At 37.9% G+C, this 27836-nt stretch overlaps 2 protein-coding genes and 3 pseudogenes across 2 annotated transcripts; 2 read left to right on the top strand and 3 right to left on the bottom strand.

Moving 5' to 3' along the window:
• The first annotated feature begins 602 nt into the window (after nt 1–602).
• On the top strand, nt 603–4481 carry LOC121753714 (annotated as a pseudogene).
• A 499-nt stretch (nt 4482–4980) lies between these two features.
• Nucleotides 4981–8765, bottom strand: LOC121753866 (zinc finger CCCH domain-containing protein 17-like). The gene is given in 4 exon segments (XM_042149135.1): nt 4981–6628; nt 6631–7051; nt 7204–7314; nt 8378–8765. Coding segments are annotated over 4 exon segments (2064 nt in total). The 5' UTR covers nt 8510–8765; the 3' UTR covers nt 4981–5228.
• A 5144-nt stretch (nt 8766–13909) lies between these two features.
• On the top strand, nt 13910–15650 carry LOC121754367 (annotated as a pseudogene).
• Nucleotides 15651–15941: 291 nt separating this feature from the next.
• LOC121754914 (high mobility group B protein 7-like) lies at nt 15942–17595 on the bottom strand. Its single transcript, XM_042150203.1, has 8 exons — nt 17445–17595; nt 17266–17348; nt 17075–17126; nt 16897–16986; nt 16745–16802; nt 16597–16641; nt 16433–16510; nt 15942–16347 (listed from the first exon to the last, which is right to left on the bottom strand). Exons 1-8 carry the CDS (start codon nt 17549–17551, stop codon nt 16117–16119), a joined length of 744 nt encoding a protein of 247 aa, XP_042006137.1. The 5' UTR covers nt 17552–17595; the 3' UTR covers nt 15942–16116.
• Nucleotides 17596–18719: 1124 nt separating this feature from the next.
• The window catches only part of LOC121754366, a 10817-nt pseudogene continuing 1700 nt past the window's right edge, over nt 18720–27836 (bottom strand).

The raw sequence follows: 27836 nt of genomic DNA, 5'->3' as shown, positions 1-27836 counted from the left end.
CACACGAGAGAGATTTGGATAATGGTGGCGGGGCTGATCTCTCGCCCTCCTCGGCGGGGACCGCGCGCGCGCTCCTCCAGGACAGGAGATTGCGTGGCGACACTAGTCGATTCAGTCGCACGCTGCACGGACCGTATTTCCATTCCTCGCTATGCGCTTACAGGGATCGTCGCCATTGTTGCTTCCTTGTCAACTATTCACGCCCCTTCTTTGACTTTGCTTTTGTTTTGCATCCGGACGCTTAATTTTTATGACCACGCTTGGTTCCCAGGTAAAAAATCACAATACGGAAATGCATTTTTCCCACAAATCCATCTGTCGAAGTTAAATTTTTTATCTTCTATGGTATCAAACTTTTCAATTATAGTAAATATAACGAACTCTCATGGACATACGAGTATGGAATCCACACTTCTCGTACAATTCAGACACTTCATTGTTTTTTTAAATTATTTTGTATATTCCAGATTTGCTCTGAAATATGCGTTTTTGGCAAGTTAATCGAATTGATTTTGGGTTATTTGCATTGCCTTGTACTAAATATGGCTTAGAGATCTACTTGGCAGTACCGGTAAGCAGTAATGGACGACTAGAGTTTCATTTTCTGATAAATTTCTTTAGTCAATGGAGGTTTGTATCATGTGCATTTAGTTCGAACTTCTTAAATCAGATTCAATTTTTCTATACCTCACCTGACGAATGTTCTTTTATAGTTTCTTAGTTCCTTGTCATGTAAATAATTATTATGTTTTGTTGTTTGTTAGCTCGCTGCCTTGTGTTTGTATTTCGTCGGGATGTTCAGAAGTTGGTTCCAGAGGTATCGATTGCATTCCATTCTCTTCTCCCTTAATGTTGAGTAATAATATGTTCTGATTGTTTTTTTTGTTGGGAAGATTACGCATCACGTGTTGCTTGATTTGCCAAGTCTTGCGTTTTCACACGACGTATGCGCTGCTTGTACTGTTCTGGGCAGAAATTTACTATCAGGTTCAACCTAGATCCTTTCATTATGATTTGCTTGCTTTGATTGCGATATTCTATTTGACAAAATATTTACTTTCAAAATATGGCAGGCTCGTGCTGTATCTACGGACGGTCTGAGGCCCACCTTTTACACAGTGAATGGTGTTGTTTATTTCATTCAGGTGAACAATCTTGCCCATTTTTAATCTGGTGTGAGGTAGATGATAGGATCATGTGATTTCATTTTTAAGTTCATTAAATTTATCGTTCTATACTTTTATACAAAGATGCATTGTCATGCGACAGGGTTCTTTGATTTTGAGAATGGGCTGCTTTAGAAATGAACACCTAGATCATATGAAGTTCATTAATTAGATCTCTTCTAGATAGGAATTTATTCGAGTTATCATAAAGGTTCTTTGTTTGTGAGTTGTTGTAGTGACTGTACTGAACCTGCTTTGTTTATGTTCCACCTATGACCTATCTACAACCGCAGTTCTTGAATGCATTTATACTTTTTTCTCTTAGACAATGATATCACTCTTTGGGTGCAAATGTTTTATAAATTTCTTTATTTATAGAACCATTATATTCCGAATGATAGGCAAATTCCGGTTTCTACTCTTGTGGAAGTCATTCTCCTTTGATGTACACCCTGTGCTATGACGATGGATTTCGATTAAAAGATATTGATTATGTTTGCAAGATGCAACACCTAAAATATAAGCTATCTTAGTAAATCGGTAGGGTGCTGGCTGTTTCAAATTCAAACATTTCATATAGAACTTATTTTGTCAAATGACCTTTCTTGTAATTTGTTGCAGATGATTCTATGGTTGGCTCTGTGGTGGAAGCCTGTACATGTAGTGGTAGTTTTATCCAAGATGTTCTTTGCAGGTTCATTACATTAATCTTGTCTACATGTATCGGTTTTTTTTTTCATTTTGTTTGAGGAACCTGAAATTTGCAGGTATTTCTTTATTTGCTGCCCTGGGATTTCTTCTCTATGGTGGAAGGTATATTTTCCTCCCTTAGACAATTGATTTGTACCTTAGTCAGACTTACCAATTATTTGACCCCTTGACTACTTGACTAATGACAACCTTATCTAAACTATGAGAGGGGAGAGGGTATGATTTGTAGTGTCAACCTGTTGACGCTAGTGCCTGCCATGAATCGGTCTGTATGACTTTGCAAGATTCTATAATTGTAGTGCAGAGTCGTTTTATAAAATTCTCAAATGTTGTCTGCATCTTTTCTTCCTGGAATCTGGTTTGCAAAGTTTATTTTGAACCTATTTGTATGTCATTAATGTACGGTTAGTTTTGTGGATTCATATTAAACCTGAACCTGAACCTGAACCTGATCCAGATGTCTTCTTTGTGAAGGTTATTCTTAATGCTACAACGATTCCCCGTGGAGTCAAAAGGACGTCGCAAGAAACTGCAGGAGGTATGGTGTGGAGTATGGACTAGTGATGGTTGATTTATTTTAGGAAATTTTTAAGTTTCTTTTTCTTGTGGAGTTTCTTTTTCTTGTGGAGTTTTCTTATTTGGTTGTCCCACGTTCTATATTCCCCCTTGCTTACTCAGGTTGGCTATGTAACCACAATTTGTTTTGTGTGTTTTTCTGGTTAGATGCATTATGGTAAGTCTATTCTACTCTTAAGATTCAGATTGTTTGTTTGTGTTTAGTCCACTTGAAATGATGTATTGATTATTTGGTTTGTGTTCTAGACTTCTACTCATCTTTGACTTTGAAAATCCTTGTTAGTTCAATTGGTAATTGCTTATTGGTCATGAAGATAACCTGTTTATTTTTGACGGTCATGTAAGATATTCTGAAATTGATAATAAAACATTCCAAAGAAATTTGGTTTGCAAATCATTCCTGAACTCAACCCATCTAGGTAGTTGACTAAAGGTATGATAAATTTCAAGTTCAGAAGCATTGTGTTATTTCCGGCAATTAACCCCAAATAAGTTCAACAGAATGCACCAAAATAGATCAAAATGGTGTGTTGTCCCCGAAATTCTACTTATGCTTTACAGATGCATGTAGATCACATTGTACCGGGAGTTGTATTTCACAATATTTGGAAATAGCCAAATGTCTTTCCCATATTAGAAGTTACCTTGAATTCTGGTCTTAAATGGCATGGCTGGTGTCTCTGGACAGAGGGTTGTCAGTTGTGATATTCTTGTGTTCTAGGATGCTTAATAAAACAATTCTGTATTGTCCCTCATATTTGCTATGCACCCTTCTCTATATGTATGCACATGTTGGTATACAGTGTTCTTGTTCTGGCTGCGTTCATCTTCATATAAAATGTACATCCTTTTTTTGTAGTCTTCGATTTTGAGTCAAATCTTCCAGTTTTTGCTTCCTGACTTTGTTTCTTCCATTGTGACACATCCTACAGATGTGCTTTGATGCATTTGACCCAGCTGCTGATCTAGATCTTCTGGATCATCCTATCTTGAATTTTATCTACTATCTGGTAGGATTCCAGATGCTCTTTATTTTGAGAATTACTACTGATTTGTCACTCATGCTCGTCATACCCTGATTTATTTTTGGCACAACAGACATGTTTCCTCGGTTTCTTTAAATCTGGTTCTTTTGGTGTTGAGAAATTTTTTCTGCTATATTGTACTACAAATTTGGTAAAGAAGCCTTATGTTACGAGTTGTTTGAATATTGTTTTTTCAATTTCATGCACTTGCACCTAATGTAACAATACACATGTATTTTGGTGACTAAAGAAAATATATGTAAAATGAAACATTAATCTTCCTTAAAATAGTGAAGCTTGTTGTACTTAAGCAGTACTATGTCTAAATACAGTGTTCCGGAAATGTAAACTTCAGCTTTATTTTCTCATTCAGAAAGTCTTAGATGCTTGAATATATATTGAATGCTGAAGGAAGCCAGTTTGACAGAATCATAGTGTGTGGATGTGCTCTCTTGTTTATTTCCACTACTAGTTCTTATGCTACTTAGTTCTGTGATTGTGATCTTGTTGTAGAAGGTGTGATGTGGTTAAGAAATGGTTTTGCAGCTGGTGGAGATATTGCCGTCAGCACTGGTGCTCTTCATATTGAGAAAACTGCCTCCGAAACGTGGGATCACACAGTATCATCCTATCAGGTGACAAAGCCTAGTGCTGGACATGGTTGGATATGAGGGGCTGCGATATGATGAATTTGGAGCAGAAGTGTGATGATCAATCATTTTAAGCTGTGTCCATATCCAACCCTCTCACTCGCAGTTTACAAAATTTCTCTCTTTGCTTTCGAATCATCAAAGTGGAAAATGTACTTTTGAAATTAGAAGTGCATAATCTGTTCTTTTGCCCTCTGTGTATGTGTTTGTTAGCCGAGTTGAATACCATTGATTATATTGGTTCATTTGTTATTGAGTTTAGCCTCAAGCTTTCTTTACCGAATGCAATTATTATTAATTACACTACATATAATATAAAGTTTTCTAGGGCAAAGTATTCTTTGAGAGACCAATTTTATTCATATTTGATTTGACAAGACATGTTCTTGGGGTCGTCAAGATATGTTTCAAAATATACACCATTTTGGTGTTTGTATCTGTGTTTGTAAATACATTACTATTTGTGCAGCCAGTAAATATACGTACACAACAGAATGTATGTGGATGTTTTGGAATAGGCTAATTTGCTAATAATAATTATGTGGATGTTTATCAAGCTTCTTTGTACAAAGTTATTGTACAAAAACATCGACTCATGATCTACGGATAATTTAGCTACGTTGAGAAAATTGAGAGCATTAGCAATGATGCGGTTTTGACATCCAACCGCTGTTTAACACTATTCATGTGCCTTACATCACTCTCGTCCAAATCTCCTCCATGTAAGAATGCGGTTTTGACATCCAACTGCTGTAGTTCCCAATTATACACAACCACAACTAGAACTGAATTTTGGCTGCAATGAGGAAAAAAAACATACTCCCACAGAGATCCTTTAAGTAAGAAGAAATGTGGGAGAAAAAGGCATGGTGCCAACAACTATTATTCATCTTCTGATGTTAAAATCATAATCCAACTCTGAGCAATTCAACTGGTAAATAGAGGAACTACAAAAAAGGGAAAAAGAAAAGATCCAGCCAGAGGTTTAATACTCCACAATAAAAGGAGGTTTCTAATGGTACATTCGGCACTACTATACTTCTGAAATCAAAATTAGGAGACTCTATTATAAACTTGCCACTTCTCAAGAGACTCGAATTTCAGGAGTACATAACACCCATCTTTTTTGCAAAGTCTTCATCGTCGTCTTCTTCTTCATCAACGTATTCCTCTACAGCATCTCCATTCTCACCATCCTCATACATTGCGTAATCCTCCCCACCCATTTGTTCATAATCGGACTCCCCTTCTTTCTGCTCATAGGGTTCAGATTCCGGATCCTCACCAAGTTCACCATCTTCAGCTTCTGGCTTACCCTCTCCTGCCTCCATCGTTTGAACTGACATAGGCTTATCAACTTCCTTGTGATTTCCAACTTGAGTAATGGGCTCCTCAGTTGCACCCTCTCTTTCTTCCTGGACTTTCTCCCCTGTGACACCCTCAGCGCCCGATGAATTCATACCCACGATAGTTCCACTTGTTTCACGTTTCTTCCGCTTTAGAATCTCTTGTAGTGGCTTAGGTCCTTCAAATGAAAGATCATTTTCACTATGTTGATGCCAATCGCTCACACTTTTTCTCTTGCCAAGTGATTGTTGATCGGTCTTGTCCTGTCTACTAGAATCAGCATTTTTCTGGTTCTTCAGTTCTGCTAGGCTTTTTGGTTTAGCAAAATCACCGTTATTCTCACCTACAAAGTCTCTTCTTGAGTCTGGACCTCGATAGTTCTTTGCACCACCATCGGAAGCTTCTTCTGGCCTTCCTTTTATTCTGTCATGGATTCTTCCTGGTGAGGAGATACGATCAGTAGTCCTAATCATATCCCTGTTGTTTGGAGAAAACGATCTTTCAGGAAGTCGTATTCTCCCTCGAAGGCGACTTCCATGAGAATTATCCCTCGAGGTATTTCGTTGCTCCTCCCTATGTGAACCCCAGTAGCTTCTCTCTCTTACATGCATGTCACGGGCATGTTCATGATTAATGACAGATCTTAAACCATTAGGCTTCTTATGCTTTGCTAGACGGTGTCTGAGATCATGCTCATCAACTTGACCATGATTCTCTTGCCGACTATATGGCCTCCTTTCATGATAAGACCCTCCAGACATCCTTTCAGACGAAGCTCGGTGCTGCTCCCAAGCATACTGTCCCTTACGGTGCTCAAGTGAGTCATAACCATGACGACCCTGATAAATATCATCATCAGTAGCAGCAATCAAGCTGTAGTCAGCAGAGCGATTAATTTCATATTCACTCCCACGTTCATGTTCTCTGGACATCCCATATCTATCTTCACCTGGATAGAACTCAGAATCTCTTCCCACATCGTCTACAAGAACATCAAATCCAGGAGAAGGCTCCCTTGATACTTCTTCTGCATCCTTGTTGTACATGCTTTCAGGTTCATCGAGCAGGTGAGATTGCTGAGCACGATTGGACCAGCTGCCTGGGTGCCCATTAGATACAGGAGTAGCAGTCCTGTACCCGGAGAATACATTACCCCTGATGTTTGTGGAGCCTTCCTGCTTACAGCAGATTCGAATCTAGGAACAGTAGATTCCACTGCAGGCAGTGGTTTTAGCCGTGCAGTATCATTGAGTGATTTGGCTACATTCATAGGTGTAACCTTCTGTTGCAAAGGCTTCTCAACTCCGCTGGAAGGCTTACTAATATTTGCATAGTCAACAGAAGATCCTGTTACTGGAACATGTATGGCTTTGGTATTTGAGGCATTTGGGGCATGAAGAAATGGGCACCAATCACCTTTTAAACAGTGCCCTTTTTGAAAAAATACGCATGCTGCGGATGGCTTGGTGAAAAAGGCATTTTGGCCATGTGATGCAGACCCTGTAACAGCCTGAGGCACAGGTGCAGAGGGTCCAGCAGATGTTGGCCCTTGGGTTCCCAGCAATCCTTCAAGAGGCTGAAGAGAAAAAAGTACAGAGAGAGATAGAAAGGATATCTTATTAAGCAGCACAATGCAACAAAAATACTAGATACATCAAGTTCAGGCTCATCCAAGAAAAGTCATCACTAAAAGGAATATATTTATATGAGAACACATATCAGACTAACCGGATGACGGAACGCGCACTTCGGATTCATGCAGTTGCCATGTAACCAGTACCAACAGTCTCTTGGATTCATCCGTGCAACATCACTATGGCGGTACTCACATTCGCTTCCCTGCAGGAAGAATTCAAATATATAAAAATCATTGATGTGGAATTTTGGTCCATGGTAAACGACATCATCACATCACTCAATCTTTGAATGCACAAAACTGAATTTAAATGTAATCTGAAATCCAATAAGAAATCAGTTGTTTCAGAACTGAATACAAGTACATATCATATTAAAGAAATTCCAATTAATTATTGCATCAAGAAATTTTCAAAGGAGAAACACTACGAAGGATAAAAATTCCTGGACTACAGAATCAAAAATTGACTGGCATGAATAATCTGGGAAAGGAGTTGCTTTCGAATATAAGAATACATCTTTACAAAACTTTACCCAACTCCCACAAGGATAAAATTACAAGATATAAAGCAATCAACAAGCATACACAGAACATAATCTATAACCATATTTTCAGTAAAGGGATGTATTGTTGCACAGAGGGTGTCATGATTAAAATGGGTTTTATCTACTAGCTCAGCAAAATTTTATCAAATGGCAAGAAAATGTAGTAGATCTTAGAAATAAATGAATTTATCCTTCATATATCAACATAATTATTCATCTTCCTTCCTCGCACTAATCATCCATTCCACTAATCAAGAAAGGAAACTAAGGCACAAAACAGCAACACATAATCTACAATTTTCATAGGTAAATTAGTCATTCGGTCCTCCATACCTTCCTTAACCCAAGCATGTTGTGAGTTCAGCACTTTTAATGATAACATGAAATTCTGATGCGCACAGATAAAGACATGAATGCCGGAAAAAAGAGATCAAACCTATGTATGTAAAACTCGTCATTTTCCCAGGGCCAAACTACAAGCACTATCCTAACCGAAATTAACCAACATTTGAAAATGAATCCCAAATTAAGGCCCTAATCTTTCACTAAATTCCGAGAATCTACGGGAAAACATTACAATCCTCCCCAAGGAAGATCTAATTCTCAGCGGAATTATTAACAAAAAATCGAATTTGGCCGTATTCAAATAAATCACAGGAAATGTGGAAAATACAAATAGAAAACAGGACACTGTAAAAATATCGCAGAAAGGAAAAAGGACCTTTTTGCAAGTTAAAGGCGAAGCAAGAAAGTAAACACAATCGGTGCTCCTCTTGAGCAGTTCTTCCTCAGCGGAGGGAGGGTGAGATTGAGATTGAGATTGAGATTGAGATTGAGGCGCAGAAGTCGCCATGTTTTCGATCCTTAAGCAGCTCGAAAATCAACAAAAAAATATATGTATATGTATGTTAATCTGATGGATCTAGGGTTTTAATTGTTGAGGCGGCTGGTCTCAGAGGTAGGGTTCCTCCTAACAGTGCTTCGCCCCCTTTTGCGGCATCAAATACAACCTCCTAGGGCGATTACGCTGCTTGCGCCACTCAAGGTCAGGGAGAGGAGAGGATAGAGAAGGTGAGCTAGGACGACAAGGGAGATGAGAAGAAATAATGAATGTGTGTTCTATATATAATACCTGATCTGCTCCCTTTTTATCACTCTTTAATCGCCTACTCCATCTTTATTATTCTTCCGTCTCATAAGAATATATTCTAATTTTTGTGGAAAATGAGTATCATAGAGAGAAAATGACTTTTAAAATTAAAAATATAGTATATTTTTATGAGACTTGACAAAAAAGTGTATATTTTTTTTAGAGATATAACAAAATAGTTTGAAATATAATCACTTTCCATAATTACTATTCTCAGAAAATAGAGTTTGCAATTGCAGACCTATATCTATGTAGTTAACTATGGACAGATAGTGGAACGGCCCATACTTTGTGGATTTACAATAAGGTCCGGTCCGTTTTCTTTGTGGATTAATAGTTTGATTGCGTACCAATTGAGCGTGTGTGTTATTGGGCTACGTTTAAAATGTTTGACTAGTAAGTACATTAAGGATAAGTTAGAGGTAATTAAGTGAATCCATTAGATTTTTGGTTGAGCTCTTGCCTTACCTTTGGGTTACGTGAGTTTTTTGGTTTTGTAATGTTGAGAGAAAAGCAGCTGAATCAACTCAATAATAGAATAGAATTGGCCACTCGTTGAGCTCTTCAAATCATTGGTTGCTAACTGACCGTTTCGAAGAAGCGTGACATATGACATTGCTCTAAGATTGTACTAACTGACAAACAAACAAACCCAACTCTACGATCTTGCCTTATGTTCTAAAAGGGTACCAAAATGGATGTCAAACTAACAAACTGTAATTTATATATGGAACAACATGAACAATGAACTAACTCAGAAGCCACACTATGTCATATTTGTTAGAAAATAAAAGATTATTGCGGAAAGTAAAGACGGGGAGAACTTTAAAGACTATATTGTGAATGACTTGAATTCTATACTCTCCATGGTTACACAACTATATATACACTCTAATTCTAGCTAAACATGGAAAATCTATTCTAATTATACTAATATTCTTTTTATTTGATTTTCCATAATCTTTAATCGATTTCCTTCAATATTCTTGCCATAACTTCATCTCTTACCTTCTTGTTCTCCAATTAATTGATTTCCTTATTCCAACACTCCCCCTCAAGTTGAGTGTCGACTTTTTCGACACTTAACTTGCACGATCTTTAGTTTGATATATAGTTTATACTCGTATTTAAGAGTTCTTTAATTTCCATTGACAGTTTATGCTCGTATCATAGAGCTTCTTCAATTCATCATTGATTGTTTAGGCTCGTATCAAAGAGTTATTGAAAGTTTAGACTCGTTTCAAGGAGCTCTTCATTCATCATTGAAAGTTTAGACTCGTTTCAAGGAGTTCTTCAATTTTCTGGTGACGGTTTTAACTCGTGTCAAGGAGCTCTTCAATTTTCTGTTGACAGTTTTAACTCGTGTCAAGGAGCTCTTCAATTTTTTGTTGGCAGTTTTAACTCGTGTCAAGGAGCTTGTCTAAACAGTTTTTACTCATATTTAGGAGCTATCTTAGATAGTTTTTGCTCGTATCTAGGAGTCATCTTAGATAGTTTTAACTCATATCAAGGAGTCATCTTAGATAGTTTTAGCTCGTATCTAGGAGCCAAATCATTTTTTTTCTGACTGGCAGTTTTTACTCATGTCGAGGAGTTTTTTTTATCTCTGACTGACAGTTTTGACTCATGTCGAGGAGCTAATTCAGACAGTTTTGACTCTTGTCGAGGAGCTCATTCTGACTGACAGTTTTGACTCTTGTCGAGGAGCTCATTCAGACAGTTTTGACTCTTGTCGAGGAGCTCATTCAGACAGTTTTGACTCATGTCGAGGAGCTAAATCAGACAGTTTTGACTCTTGTCGAGGAGCTAATCTAGATAGTTCTTGCTCTTGTCTAAGAGTCAATTCAGACCATTCTCGGCCCTTTCCAGCTCAAACTATGAGCCCATTCATTTCTTTTATTTCTTGAGCCTAATAACCATTAGGCCCAAATTTATTTCTCCTTTTTGGAGACCCTAACGTTGAAGACGTGAAACCATCAGCCTCCTTTATGTTTCTTCATGGGTCTTTTCTCGGTGACATACACTCCAAACATGCTACCTCCGACGAGTAATCTCCGAACTATATGGAGTCTATGTTCCGTATGTCATTCTTTTCTGACAATACTTTTAATCGTCCATCGGAAGTCTGCTCATTTCTCGACGGTGAGAATTCTCCAATCACTCATTCAATCCAGTTTCTAATTCTCAACAGCCGACGCTTCGCGGCCATTGTGCGTCCCCCATCTCTGTGTGGCGACACTATCTTCTCCCATTTAGTTTAAGAAGGCATCATCTTCTCTTATTGGCTTTGGCTTTTCCCGCGGTTGTTCCTTTAACATCATCTTATGGCAATGGGTTCTCAACGTCCTCTCGACGACATCCCATTCCCACCAACTCTTCACAGCGGCTGTGTGGCGGCGGCATTAGCTCTCTCCCCCTCGCTGCACAGACGTTGGCTGCTCCACCTTCGTCCTCGGCAATTATCTCCTTGATTCGGAGATTGAATAGTTTGGCAGTGGCTGATATCTCCCCCTCGGCCAAACGCTTCATCCATTATAACATGAGTCCGCAGCCTCTCACGAATGTTCTTTTCTCCAGCCAACTGATCTCTTTTCAGTGACTACTTCCATAGTATCAGTTTTCCGGTGACATTTTCTCCCCCTGTAATGGATTCCACTTGAAGCCGACACAAGCTTCTCGGCCGAACAAACCGATGACTCCTCTGTTTTCTTCGATTGGAGACTCGGGCTGCTACCTTCACGGCAACCTCTTCCCACTGGTTCTTTCCTATGTTCGAAGAGGCAGAGAGGACTTGTTCGGAGGGTACTTCCTCTCCCCCTCTACCGGGCAATTCCTGAAACACCATACCAATATCTTGATTTCGTCTTGCAGCAAGTATTAGCTTCCGAGCCGTCTTTACATGGTCAGTAGCAAGTGTTATCTCTTCATCACCATTATCTGTTTCCGAATCCGTGGGGATTCTTCCATATAGGTTTACCAATTCATGTCAGCTTGGATACAACTTCCTTATTATTCAACTCCAATCCCTGAGTGGTATCGGTACAAGCAGACACCAAACTTCTGATATCACTTTGCAGTAACCAGTAGTATCCATCCAATTTGCAATCTTTAATTGCCCTTTCTCCTTCAACCGGTCACCAGGAAGCAGGCAACAACCTCTCCAGTCCACCATCCGACCACCGTGAGCTTTTCTCGATGGGATACTTCATTCTCTGTGGCCATCTTCTCGGCAGCCTTCAAGGCGCCCATCTTTGGGCTCTCGATCTCTACGGCGGGTAATCGATTCGCCGCTTCTGCCAGCGTCCGCCAGCCTTGCTTCTCGCCGCTGTCCGCTATCGGCTGCTGGAGCTCGCCGAGGTCATCCCGTTGCTGCTGTCCGGATTAGTTCGGGCAGCTGCTGCCCGCCGTTCTTCGTCTTGGCAATCCCGTTTCTTCCAAAACTTGATAGGAACTTGGAATTGTTTCTTCTGTCTTGATTTCTTGAACAAAAATACGGGGTGGAGAACTTTGTAAATTGTGGGAATATAACAGTGGTGATTCCTCCACAAGCAGAATATTTGGTGCAACTGTTTGTGATATTTGGGTTTAAGAACTCCGATTAAAAGGAACCCTCTCTTTTTTTTCTTTTTTTTGGTTTTGAACAAACTAACGAAGGATCGTTAGCTGCTCTGATACCATGTTAGAAAATATAATGCGGAAAATAAAAGATTATTGCGAAAAGTAGAGACGGGGAGAACTTTAAAGACTACATTGTGAATGACTTGAATTCTATTCTCTCCATGGTTACACAACTATATATAGACTCTAATTCTAGCTAAACATGGAAAATATATTCTAATTATACTAATATTCTTTTTATTTGATTTTCCATTATCTTTAATCGATTTCCTTTAATACTCTTGCCATAATTTCATCTCTTACCTTCTTGTTCTCCAATTAATTGATTTCCTTATTCCAACAATATTATGTCGAGTAGACATGGTGAGCTTATATTTCGCCATCTCTGCTCGCAACAAAAAAAATTGCACTAAATTTGTTCTAGATCTTAGCTTGAAAATTCTACATTAGTGCTTGATCTTTGGTGTTGGAGATATATCCAATGTATATAGATCACTGAGTTTTGACTAACACATTGCGAATAAAAAAGAACAAAAGAAAAAACAACCAAAATTTATTCCAACCGCATAGTACACTATTTGAATTGAAAGTTGATCATCCCATATTAAATTTTCAAATTACTATATCTTAAACTAAGGTTTCTCACCCTATCAGTTTTATTCAAGCATTGACGCAGAAAAGATATGAAGTACGCTGATACTACTTTACTTTTTAAATCACCAAGTTCAAAATTTTAATCAAATCATTAATTTGCCCCACAGCCATAACTTTTCTATTGCAAAAACGTGTAAAATAGCTCCAAAATCATTGACGAAATTTCAGTGACTAGTACGACTAAGTAATTAGCAAAAAAATATTACTCGTTAATATAATTAATTTTGAAAAAAGTGAGTACTAAAGTAAAATAGTAAATAATTCAAATACTTTCTTATTTCTATAAGTTTACAATTTAATCCTGAAAAGAATATGAAAATTTGTACTATCTATTACATTCTACTGTATTCAGTTTCAGTGTGCATTGAACAAACTGGGATATATGCAATAGCATCCTCGATAAGTTCAATAGATCAGTGACCGAAATCCAATTTGTAATTAAGAGGTCAAAACAAGATTTCATTAAACTTGTGAGAAGTAGAGAATTTTGGACAATTAGAAAAGATGGAAAAATAGTGATGGAGTTAAATTAAATTAGACTTGGAAGAAATAAATTTGAATGGGTATTGCGCTCCAACGTTCCAAAGCAGTTCACAATACTCGCGAAGTGGCAGTCGAAAATTTTACATGTGATCCACTTCAATTTCACTACCAAGATTACAATTTTTACCACAATTTTAATTTTTCTCTTCACTATAAAATTGGGAGTGTTTCTTTTTATTTCAAACCACATCATTCATTTGATTTTCCCACTTCCCTTCCCAACAGATTTTTCCCAGTACACTTATTTGCAACATAAAAATAATTCCAAAAAATCCAGCCTTCAAGAAAATGCAGTTTGTGATGTGTGTTTTACTTGTGCTGATGATGCTGACATTCTTGAAATCAGCTTCTTCACAATCAGAAATCTCAGGTTGCTCACTTGCAGACAGAGCTGCTCTTCTTGGATTCAAGGCCGGCATTGTCAAAGACACCACCGGCTTCCTCTCCACGTGGAGTGGCGACGACTGCTGCAGCGGCGGCTGGGAGAGCGTGGAGTGTGGCGAGGGCGGGAGAGTCAACAGGTTGATGCTGCAGAGCCATGGTGGTGTGTTGATGAAGGGAGTTCTCTCTCCCTCTCTCGGCAGCTTGCATTTCTTGGAAATCATGCCGCATTGCTGGGAAGATTCCCGAGAGCTTCTCCGGTCTCACACGCCTCACTCAACTGGTTCTTGATGACAACTCACTGCAAGGAAACATCCCTTCCGGTTTAGGCAAGTTGAGGAATCTTCAGATTCTGTCCTTGAGTGGTAACCGATTTAACGGCCAGATTCCACCTGCATTGGGGAATTTGAGGAATCTCCTGCAGCTGAATCTGGCTAAGAATCTGCTGACTGGCCCAATTCCTCAGGCTGTTGGGAATCTCAGAAGCTTGCACTCTCTTGATCTCAGCTTCAACATGTTGTCTGGATCAATACCGGATTCTCTTGGACAGCTGCAAAATCTGGCATATCTTGTGCTTACAAGGAACCAATTCTCTGGGCAGATACCGGTTTCTTTGTGCAGTTTAGTTCGGCTTTCTGAGCTGTCGCTTGATCAGAATCGCCTGGTTGGAAGGATTCCTGCACAAATTAGGAATATGAAATCAGTTTCTGTGTTGAGACTGGGCTTTAACAAGCTCACTGGTCAAATCCCAGAATCCATTGCTGCGCTGCATAACTTGTGGAACCTTAACTTGTCAAGAAATCTGCTGACTGGTTCTTTGCCTGATGCACCGTTTGCAAAGGGGCTCCCTTCGATACTGTCTATCGATCTTTCTTACAACGATCTTGATTTAGGGGCGGTTCCTAGTTGGACCAGGAACAGGCAGCTCTCTGATGTCCATCTAGCAGGCTGTAAGCTGCGTGGCGCGCTGCCAAACTTCTCCAAGCCAGACTCCCTGGCCACATTGGACCTATCGGACAACTATTTCACGACTGGGATTTCGAGTTTCTTGGCAAACATGGCTAGTTTGCGGACTGCAAAGATCTCCAACAACTTGATCAAGGCTGATGTCTCCAAAATGAGGTTGCCTGGCCAGATTTCGGCTCTTGATCTCCATTCAAACCGCCTCTTTGGCTCCCTTTCGAGGATACTAAGCAGATACATGGAGGTCGTGGATGTGTCCAACAACCAGATCTCTGGCAGGATTCCTGAATTCAGCGTGGGGATGAAATTGAAGGTGCTGAACCTGGCAAGCAACAAGATATCAGGTCATATTCCAGATTCAGTTTCAAACCTTGCGAAGCTGGAAAAAATCGACATTTCAAGAAACCAGATAACGGGAACAATCCCAGCTAGTCTGGGAACTTTTCTGCAGCTGCATTGGTTAGATCTGTCGATAAACAGGCTTACTGGAAGAATCCCAGACAGTTTGTTAGGAGTCAAGGCGCTGAGGCATGCAAGCTTCAGGGCAAACAGATTGTGTGGGAAGATCCCACAAGGAAAGCCATTGAACATATTCCCACCAATTGCATATGCTCACAACTTGTGCTTGTGTGGAAAACCATTGCCACCTTGCAAGAGTAAAATGAAGAGAAAAATGGGTCAGTGATATGCTGTCTCTCTACTCTCTATGCTCATTATCGCATGAGCACAAGTTAAATTATCTTTTTTATCTTGTGAGTTCAGGTACACAAGTAACTTATCATGCTCTTCATTCAAAGGACTCCAGCTCAAAGTTAATCAAGTTTTCACATTAACCAACTTTCTGCAAATAAAGATCAAATTATGACTTACCATATTCTTCATTCAAAGGACTTACCATATTCTTCACTCAAAGTTGATACATTGAAAAGATAAATGATACGCAGGCAAAATTAACCAAAAAGCCACAGTATATCCGTAGAAAGGGGAAACCCACCAAATGCACCATTTCTCTTTCACAAAATTTCCTCAAAACAATATCAGCAGTGCACAAGTGAAGGTAGATATACAAAAGCTTGAAGCAAATTAAGCATCAGAAGGCCTAAAAAAGCTATCCTAATTGCCTATATTTAGCATTCAACTGTCCTGGTGGACTATTCATCATATTCTATTTCTTCCTCTTTGATCTCTTCATCAATTATATCATCCTTAATCTCTTTCTCAGATGTCTCCTTTGTTTCATCCTTGACCTCATCTTCAGCTGCATCATCCTTGACCTCTTTTTCAGTTGCATCATCCTTAGCCTCATCTTCAGATGCATCATCCTTGACCTCATCTTCAGTTGCATCATCCTTGACCTCATTTTCAGTTGAGTCATCATCATCCTATATATAAATAAACACCCTTGTCAACAATGGCAAACCATATAAACATATCTACCACATAAATAAACCAAAGCAAGGAACATACTTGCTCATTTTCAGCTTCAGATGCCTTTTGATACTCTGCTTTAAGCTCTGCAGCTCTATCAGTATACACTTTCTTCTCCTATATATCAAGTAGGAAATACAAGTCAGTGAAGAATCTCACATTAGTTCACCACAACACACTAACACTTGTGAATTCAGACTTACATCATCATTCATTGATTTCCACTTCTCACCACCTTCCTTTGCAACCTAAAAAACAAACAAAACAAATTCTTATGGAACTCAAATGACTGAAACCAGAATCATGTTTCTCAGATAGTTCACACAGTTATCACACACACTACAGCATTACCGTGGCAACACTCTTGCAGTCAGGATTAGCCTCCTTGAACGATTTCCTAAAGTCATTCCTACAAACCATTCAAATACTAACATATTAACAACAGCACAAGACCGGTTCATATAAACTCATAAAAAGATTCAAGGCAGGTGATCAGCGCATACATGAACAAGAAGAAAGCGGTGGGAGGCCGCTTCTTCCCGTTTGGATTTTTGGCCTTCTTTGGCTTTGAATCAGTTTGTTTTGTCTTCTTTCTGCATCATTTTAGGTGTTAATTAGCATTCTAAATCTATATTCTCATACATAAACCAAAGAGACATAATTATAGCTTTGGAAAAATACTTCTCTGCTGATGCCTTCTTCTTCGTCTCAGCCATTTCCACAACCTGAGACTCTACATAAATAGAGATCGATAACTAAACAGCAATTCACACCACGAAATAAACTTAAACCAACAGCATAACGTACATAGATTCAATTTTTTTTGAGAAAAATAACTACAACAGGAAATAAAAATACAGAAAATGAAATACCTAAATTCATCTTAATCTTAGCATCAAGGCTACAGTTGTGGAAGCTAATCAAAGCTACCGCCACATCCTTGTGGCATTCCTCGCTGCAAAACGTTCTCTCGTATCAAGTAATAATAGAAAAACAGACTAAAACCTACAGATTGACTTACAAAAGTAAGATTAACGGAGAAGAAGAGTACCATTTGGTAAAGGCGCTGCCGTCTCTAGCGCGTTTGAGAGAGGCGGATTCAGCCTCCACTCTCTTCCTCTGTCTCGAGGCGTTGGATGATGCTGCGCCGCCCGCCATTTACAGATCTGTAGTTTACGAAAAATGAAGGTAAAAATTGAAGGCGAGATTACTGGGTTGGACTTAGACAGACTGAGATGGGTGTATTTATACTCTCAGTGATAGAAGATGGAGAATCAGGAGGGAAGGCTGCAAAAATTTTAGTTTTCAATTTTAGAGCCAATCTTCAATTTGAGTATTTGGCGCCAATTTTTTGTATTTCGGTTCAAAAGTGTAAAATGAAAAATTGATTTCGCGGGACGCGGATCGATGATTTGGCCACAGCCACAGCCACAGCCTAAGCCAAAGCCAAAGCCGTTGGATATAAGAGCATCTCCAATGGTTCTGGACAAGCCATAGGCTAGCCACAACTCCTCCCTGCCACATCATCAGCACTTAAAAACTCCTCATGCCACATTATCAGGACAAGCAACTGGACAAGCAATAGGCTAGCCACAATAAATAAAATTATAAAAAATTAATACTTACCAATCACACAAAATACGGAATTAAATTTACGACACAGATACGGGAAAATTCAATAATAACATTTAAATTTAAAAAAGTACATTAATTAAAAAAAATTACATTAATTGTACAGAAATTAAGATAAAGAGAAAACTCGTTAAAACAAGTGGTGCGAATGAAAATGACGTGCAAATCGCGTATATATAGTGTTTCGGAAATTAAATAAAAAAAATAAAAAAACGGCTGGCCGATCGCTCGCCGGTCGAGAGCCTGCAATGGCGGCCAGCGCCCGAAAATCGACGTACGCTCGCCATTTTTCTCGCCGATTTGCCGCTCGCCGGCTGCAATGGTTCGGCCAGCGGACATGCCAGCGCCGGGAATCGGCTAGCCGGTCCGCTCGCCGCCATTGTGGATGCTCTAAGAGCATGATTATAACTATGACTAAAATAGTATCCTTTCATTTTCACTACTTAGCTGGTCATATAAAAGCATACATACAATTAGATGAAACCAAAATTAGACAATTCTATTTTAAAAACCATTTTCTCTCTAGACCTCATTCACTTCACTAGTATTATTTTAATTATACTAGTATTTTTTTCTATCTTTCTCTTACATTATTGATTATGTACTATTAAAATTTATATCATTCCAAAAATGTCTTTTTTATGAGACTACAATTAGAAAGCTATGAGAAAACTACAGATTACGAGCAATAACATTTCTAAAAAATGCCACAAGATCTGGATTTAGCAAATTGCAAAAATTCCAAAGCGTAAGTGTTGCTAATGGTACAAGAGCATAGCTAAAAAAAAGTCATAAAAGAAAGCACAACATGGAGTAAATCTAGAGGTCCCATCTTTAATTGTTGGACACAATACCCTATATATCTCTTCTCTCTTCTCTACCTCTACCATCAATATCCCCTTTTTCTTTAGCTTGTGCAATATGCACCACAAAGCCGCCTTTCGAACCATCCAAGAATCCTCAAATGGATGTCAGTCAAGTCAATCAGCTCATAAAGACTGGGCCTCAATCATCGCATTACGGATTCTTTCACGAAAGAACGACCGCCAGATCTGAGCGTAGGTGAGAAGCTCATGTTAATGATAAGAAAGAACCATATGGGAAAGAGAGAGGAAGCTTGGCTTACGAGTACTCTAGATGAACATTCATGAACCGAGCATTTTCCAGGCTTTGTGTCAGTGTTACGGAACCTTCAATCACCTGATCTTGCTCCACCTCTATCGGGTCATAGAAGTAGATCAATGTCTGCCAATGTCAAGCATGTTAAATAAGTTTTAGTGCAAGACAACGATGAAGGAGTTAAGTGTGATGATTAAAGAAATAAGTTCTAGGTGATTCAATTTCAAGGAATTTGACAGCGTCCGCCACCAACCTATCCCTGCATATTAATTGCAGATGGGATAGGATAAACCTAAACAGGGCTCACATGCTGGCCAACCACAGTGGGTCGAAGGTTGGAATAATACAAGCTGTATATACTGATACAGGTCTAATGTTTTGAAAACATAGTATTAGCAGGAGTTGGCACGATAGGAGGAGAAGAAAGTGCAAGATATATGGGACACCTGTTGCCAATGTGTTGGGGGAGCCTCAGGAGCAGTAGACAGCACAAGCCCTTCACTGGGATTGGCTCGCTTCTTTGTTTTATCAGCTTCCGTAGCTGTATCATCTGGAGCCGCAAGAAGTGCAGGTTGTGCATTGTTGCTCTTGGAAGTGTTTACCGAAGAAGTACCAAACTCCACATCAAACCAGAAAGCAAACCCATGAAATGGTGCTGCAAATGAAGAACAAAATACAGGCTTTAATAGAAAATACATTACACATATCTACAAAGTTATAAAGGTAAACAAAGAATAGTAATTTAATAACTATTTATGTGCTCAGAAAACAAAAAACTTAAAATATCAACCATGAGAAAACGTTCCAACCAATCAAAGGGGTTAGCACCGAAAAAGTATTACTTGCACATGCAGAAGAGTGCGTAAACAAATGAACTCAAGACGGGATCCAAGAAACAATGGAAGACTATGGGAATGAGGATTTTACCTCGCATCATTGATTTGAATGTAAATCTTGTTGAAACAGTCTGTAGCTCCTCAATTGTAAGGGTCGAACAATCAACATGCTTTACCTGTCGCATAATCAAACAAAGTTGCGTAACTTATGGTTACTGATTGGTTAAAGCAATTGGCAGCATACACAATATTTTTGGGAATTTTAGAATGTCACAATTATAGAAATCCATCAATGCAAATGGTTTGCATAAAATCAGAATGGACAGCAGTGTGTTGCAGATATATTATCAGCGCTCCAGAAAATCAGGGAAATAGCATATATTATAATTGGTTTCTAATATATTGTTAGTTAAGTACGTTAGTCCATAGATGAGTTATGATTTTTTGTGACCTCATCCATTTGATGCTTCTCTGATTTCCTTGTTATTTCATTGTGGTTATTCCTTTCCTTTATATAAATCATTGTTTGTTGATTTGAGTCCATTTTCGTTCCCTTTTAAAACATAATGGGAGAACGCAAGATACCCAGGTGATAAGTGGAACATGAAATCATAGTGATGCATTATAGCAGGATCTGAATGCCAGTGAACCATTATCAAGCACTCTTTCATCGGTACAAACTACAAAGCTTTTCGACACGAGTATTTTGATAAGCATAAAGGAGATATAAAACACACTGAGAAAATACCTTTAATAATAACATAAAAACTTGGTTGAAGTTTCATGCAGATGCCATAACATAGAAAATCTCAAAGATAGATACATAGAATAGACAAGGCATCAAAGACATGCATTGAACGACTTACCACATGAGGCCATGTCAATACATTTTCACCACTGATCATCTCAACAGACGGCTCTTCAAATGCACACTGCTTTGCTAATGGCATCATTGCAGACACTACAAAAAAAACATGAACCTTAACACTTGCACTACAAACTCAAAAGATACATGAAACACACTAGTTAAAATGCAAAGAGATATCTTCTTATACACTTTATTTTTCAAATTATATAGTAGTACTACATAAGAGGCTGGAAGATTAACATGTAAGTTTCCCGCAGTTCACTATTTTACCTTATGAATATAAAAAAAATAAACATATAAAAATATGGTATTGTAAAGACAAGATTGCAAATTGTATTATCAACAAACAGTCAAAGGCATTGGAATACCAGTTCTATGAAAGCATGAATAGTAGAAGATATGACAAACTGAGAAGCCCTAACCAAATCAGACAGGTCCCTTCAGACTATCCAAGTGGAAACTTGGAACTGAACCCCATAAAGTTTCAGGTATACTTAGTCAATTAGATATAACCATTCAACAACTTAAAGTGGACAACACATTCATGAATTTGATCTTTGTTTTCACATCAGAATTAATATAATAAACCAATAGAATGATTATGTAACTCAAAACAAAATTCATAAGGTCCATCTTATTATAAGGCCCCATTTGTAAAAATAGATGTGCCCTCAGTTTGCTTAGCCCTCACAAACTAAACTGATTGACTAGAAGGTCAAAATTCATATTGTTTTGGAGGTAACCCTAGACTGCTGAAGACGTCTGACTGTGTGAAAATATGGAATCAAGAGTTGATGCAAGCTCATTAGTTAATATATCTAGTTTGCATAACCCGGTTTGATCCGGTGATGCATTGAATTTCTTCAGAATATATCACATAGAAATGAGTTTAATCATGAAGTAATGTTTGAATATAATATCAATTAAGAACAGAACTACTATTTTTCATGCAATTGGTACTTGGTATAACCGTCATATTTACAATCTGATGTTCTACCATATTAACAGATGACTGTGAATTCAATTGTGACTTGGTTTTGAACTGGAATGACTGTTTGTAGAGTAAAGAAGAACTATATCTATAGTTCTATACATGTACATCATATAATATTTGTATGACATTATACAAAGGGAGCACCTTAAGCATACCAAGAAAGTTATCTTAGCCTAGCAATTTTGTATTAGAAGAAAATGCAGCAAATAACTGAATGTTTCGACAAAAGAATTAAAAAGCACTCACTGTCAATTCCATAGACATTGCGCCAAAAATCAACACTTTCACTATATCGTTCTGGATAAGAGACAGGGGCCATGTACAACTGCAAATGTTCAAAAGACAACATTATACTCACTAATCCAGTGAATGTAAGCATAAGAAATCCCCCACTAACTGTAAAATGCCTAAGATGATATTGATGCACATCCCAAGGTGATTGTGCACTAGACTATATCAATAGAAAGTTCTCGCAAACATATATCAATTCATGGTAACAAATACAATTGCAATAAAATAAAACAAGTATAACAAAAAATTAAGCAGAAGCTACAGCCGAAATCCAATCATATCCATGCCATATTCCATCAATGGACCACATGCAGGTTGGGTAGCAACTAGCATGAGAAGGGATAGGATGGAGCAAAGTTATACCGTGGCGTATGATGGAAGGATAAGACCTCCAGGTTTCAACCATCGGTCTCTGGCAGTAATAACACTCCCCAGCATGCTCTGATGATGGTAGAGCAATGCATATACCATATTACCATGTTAGTCCAAAGTTTACACTAGTAATAACTGAAGACTTAAATTTAAGATTGAAATTAATATCAATTGACATGTCGCGACTCAAGACAATGCAATTATACTATTTAACCCAGAAAAAACTGGCAAATGTCATATCACCTCATAAAGAAGCATGTAGCCCATCCATTCAGAAACAATTACATCAACTTTCTCATCAATCTCGACATCCTGTAGTGGACAGCACAATGTAAATGCTCCTACCCCCAATATATTATAACAAAAGACATTTTGAAATTCAAGGACATGACATCATCACACTAAGAACTTATCAATGTATGGATCAATTTGGACAATTACCTACAAGGATCTAAAGATTATGAAAATTGGTGTTGATAAACAGGAAATACAGAAAAAATTTATATCACGTGATTATGTATCCACCCATACCAAGTACACAAAGTCACAATAGCTATTTATTCTGAACATTCAAGTCAATATCCTCATGCTAAGACCTTGTTATTTATTCATTACCCCCTGGTATCACTTTCAGCAAGATATTATGTTCAAGTTATCTATTATAAAATTTATGTAGTTTGATTCAGCTATAAAAGTTCTCAAATCCAAAACACTGTAACAAATTTTCTATAACAGCTGTTATGAACATTAAAAACAAGATGTAGCATACTTCAATAAATAGCCTACCTCAACTCGTCCATGCAATACAATAACTGTGTCAGACAAGTTGTTAGCCTTGATTACTTCATTTGCCTGGCATGACAGTTTAAATAGTTAGCATCAATCAGAACCACATGGAGACATTTGAATGAAGAATAGAATAAGCTAAAGTAAGCTACAAGACACATGTCAGATGTTCCTTCTTTTTTTGTAAAAATGAAAATTTGAAATGAAAAGTTGTCATTGGAATGCATAAACTTTGTTCCCCAAATCAGAAAAAGCCAAAGGTCAATATTGATAGATGCTATTCTACTTTCAGTCTAGTTTCTATCATCCACATTATAAGCCATCATCAACAGCCTTTCCTCTTTTAAAGCCATTATTTGCGAACAATTATGCATTTCAAATTCTCCCAGGCACCCAGCACACCGCTGGTATTTTCTGAATTCCATTATCCAAATTTACCCTCAATAGCAGGCAGTATGCCAAAATCTCATTGGGAGAAGACCAACCAAGCATAATCTATATAACATCCAGGTCATCATCAGTCATCACATAATGGTTCTGCTTTCTATTCAACACCCTTTCTCATTAAACAGCTCTATTTTGCAAACAATGGTATTTCAGTGTTCACTCAGCCCAACTGTACAAAAATTCAGCTTCTGTATTAGAAAGTCTTCCCATGAAGATTGAGGGGAAAACAAATTTTAAAGGTTGAATTCCTATAATTATAATTTGCATACATCCTCAAAGGCTCAAACAATCAATATAATTACAATTGAGTTACGGTCATCATTAGACAAGTTTCATTAGGTTAGTTAACTTTATAAGCTTATGACTGCATCCAATAAAATTTAATTACAAGGCTTGATTTAAGAATGTATCTTGATTAATCTCAGTTATATCCATTTTCTCATACAAAACTCTTTAAGAATAATCATACTTGACTTTTCTAGTGTAGCAATGTATAAGGACATAAAACACAGGCAGCAATTGCATCACACCTTAGATCCTATAAATCATTTTCTTTTTTAACTCTGCAACGGTGCAGGAACACCAAGAAGCATGTCATTTTTCAAGAGATGTCTGACATGTTCATTTATAAGGTTGAGTGTTTTGAACTCATTATTGGTTGGTGTTAACCCTATTTTTGGTCTATTTGTTGCACAAAGGTAAAATTTGGCTGCTCTTTCATAATAAGCTATAGATTTCGACATTTCATTAATAAAACAGTAAGATTTTATTAAAAGACATGATACTTAGTAGAACGAATTCAAAGAAGTATGAAACGATACAAAGGACTGGTTCATCCCTTAAAGGGATATGAATCAAGAAAAATTAGCTCAAACTGTATGAGTTATCAAGAGCCTTGGGATATCCCAAAATATCATTCCGTCTAAGTCAACTAGGGATTAGCATACTATTTTTATCTATCTAAACTAATCATCAAAAGTAGGGGACCCTTATTGTACTAGTTAGAATGGAAGAAATTGAAATTTTTTACTGTCCGAATTCTGCACTTAATGCTTTCATATTAAACACTCTCGTAGTCGTAACAATAAGGAATCTTCACATGGAAGTCACAGATTTGTAAGTAGATTGGAAGAAAAGAATACCACAGTATTCAACAAGACAACACGACAATTTGATTGAGCATGTCCCAACAAGTATAAATCAACCATTAAGACAAAAGCACCTGAATTGCAATATTACTGGCATCAACTGCATACACCTGGAAGCAAACATGAAGAAGATATTACAGTCAAAATCTACTCAGAAAATCTCGGACAAAATACCAGTAGCCCAGCAACTTGATCTCATAAATACTTACCGATACCCAATTCCAAGTAAATTGAAAGTGCAAATAGTTAAAACTAATTTAAGTGAATTATTTTGAGCCCCAATCTCAGAAAAAATGGGCATGTATTTCAAGGTTAACAACTACTATGATTTATGGAGCTTGTCCATCTCAGGGGTCATGGCCGCTTTGAAACAAAATGATGCTTGCATGGAATCTGAGTAGAATTGTCTGAAAAACTTGTGTTAATTTTGCAGAACAAATACAATATGAGAAGTATACAAAGCACTACAATTGGCAATATAGAGATTCTTTTTATAAATCCATGTTTAATGTCCAGGGTTCTAGTTGAGCATTTTAAAAATCATGGATTTAATCTACATATATGAATATCTGGGCTTGTAGAAAAAGCATACATAATTACAACTTGAAGGTCGCAGTACTTTCTGGCAGAATAACCATATAGTATATGACAAAATCACATTTTTCAGTAAGATCCAGTGTCTTGACAGGGTCAGTAAATAGTAAGAGGATCATACCCGCTTTGCTCCAGCCTGGGCACAAAATATAGAGAGAATTCCGGTGCCACAACCAACATCAAGAACAACCTGAAGTACAAGAACCACCATTCAAGTTGAGAAAATTTAGAATTCAGCAATTAGACCCCAGGAGTTGACAACTTTAGCCAGTATATCATTTAAGAGGGAACATAGAAATTAGTTCAAGCAGACATTATACTCTTGATCTCTTTTTCTCCATCAACACATGTATCACTAAATTTTGAACTAGCAACTATATTACACGCATAATCAGAAGGAAGCAGATACCAGCAGTGATGTGTCAATATCAGGACTAAAACCTGTCACAGACAATTTAATGATCAAAACACTTTATGGACCACCAATCAAATGCTCACTTTTCCTGCAATTTGATCTTGATGCTGGAATATTGCATTTTTGTATGTATCGGTACGTGTGCGGTCCTGTAAGATAAGATAGATATGTTCATATAGGCTCCACTTAAACATCTACATAGCAGTATTGGCTATTTGACCTATGAAATCAGAGACAATAGATGCTAACAAGGCTTAAGGTGGACAAGAAAAAAGATTGAAAAACTTCAAAGTACCTTGTGACATTCCAACACCAGATAGACAAGGAATTTTCACCATAAGAATATGAATATAGACAGCAAAAAGCAAGGAAAAACCCTCTGAATTGGTCTGAGGATTAAGTTGCCAACAATCTCTTCAGTTTTTTATTTATTCCAAGTAATTTCTAAAAAGTAAAACCCTTGAGCTTTTCAGCAGCATCTCCCATCTTCTCACTGAGCCTATGAACTAGTCAAAGTGAAATTAGTCTGGGCTTTTCATTGATTAGATAAACGCTTCTATCGTTGAAGGTAGAGGACGGGTACTTATAGTGGTTCATCTTTGGGGTAATATACTGATAACTATCCTGCATAATTTCCCCCTTTTTCCTCATTTTTAGAGAGTATAAACAGAAGAAAGAACTCAATGGTCAAGGCTAATAACTAAGTTAGCAAAACAAGAGCTTAAGAGTTCCACATCTACAACAAAATGGCAGTTATAATACCAGCACATATAAGTTCAAAACCAGTATTAGGACTCACACTTAGCTTATACTACTAATTAAGACGACTACTAATTAAGATGATGTGCAGAAAAGGAGCTTAGAATTGGACTTAAATTCAGTAGGCTATCGGGCTCAGAGATCTAGGCTTCCAAAGTACCTAAATGAATGGAGAAACAAATCATATATGGCCTTTGTGTGCGTGTGCCAATGTAAATGAACACATACTGATAACTTCCTGCACATAATTTCCCCCTTTTTCCTCATTTTAGAGAGTATAAATAGAAGAAAGAACTCAATGGTCAAGGCTAATAACTAAGTTAGCAAAAACAGAGCTTAAGAGTTTCACATCTAACAAAATGACAGTTATAATACCAGCACATATAAGTTCAAAACCAGTATTAGGACTCACATTGGCTTATACTACTAATTAAGACGACTACTAATTAAGATGATGTGCAGAAAGGAGCTTAGAATTGGACATAAATTCAGTAGGCTATCAGGCTCAGAGATCTAGGCTTCCAAAGTACCTAAAGAATGGAGAAACAAATCATATATGGCTTTGTGTGCGTGTGCCAATGTAAATGAACACATAAGATTTCCTTTACCTGTTAGGCTATTGCTTTTGTAGATTAACTAAGACACTAGAGATGGCTATACTCAGTAGACTATCACATAAAAATGGTGTTCAATCTCGAATATATAACTCCCAAAGTACGTCAATTCTAACAAAATCACACAAGATATTTCATAATAATAAAGAGCAACAAAATCCTGCATAATGCAGCATATGCCATAGCATGAATGTTTCTTCGATGCTTTCAGTTATCAAACATAGCAATTACTCCTTTTTCCCACCTTTCCTTCATATAGTTCAAAACCAAACGTTGGCACAAGGCGCACGTACATTTGATTACAGTCCAAAGACCAAAAGCTAACACCAAAAATCAGCAACAAAAAGGCAGTATTGAGCGCACGCAGAAGCCGTACCTTGATCATCTCTTCGTGAATGCCAAGGTGAGCGTAGGAGTTTGAAATAGGCGACATCGAAGTCCGTACAAGGACGAGGAGGCCGCTCTGTATCGTGGTGTTCCTGCAGCTGGGAACCCTAGGTCGGAAGCGGCGCCGCCTTGGTCATGTTGCCTGCGGCGGGTGCCCCTGCGCGGGCGAGTGCGAGTCAAT

Source organism: Salvia splendens, chromosome 11, assembly GCF_004379255.2.
Source record: "Salvia splendens isolate huo1 chromosome 11, SspV2, whole genome shotgun sequence".
NCBI lineage: Eukaryota > Viridiplantae > Streptophyta > Magnoliopsida > Lamiales > Lamiaceae > Salvia > Salvia splendens.
This window is presented reverse-complemented; position numbering and strand designations above follow the sequence as displayed.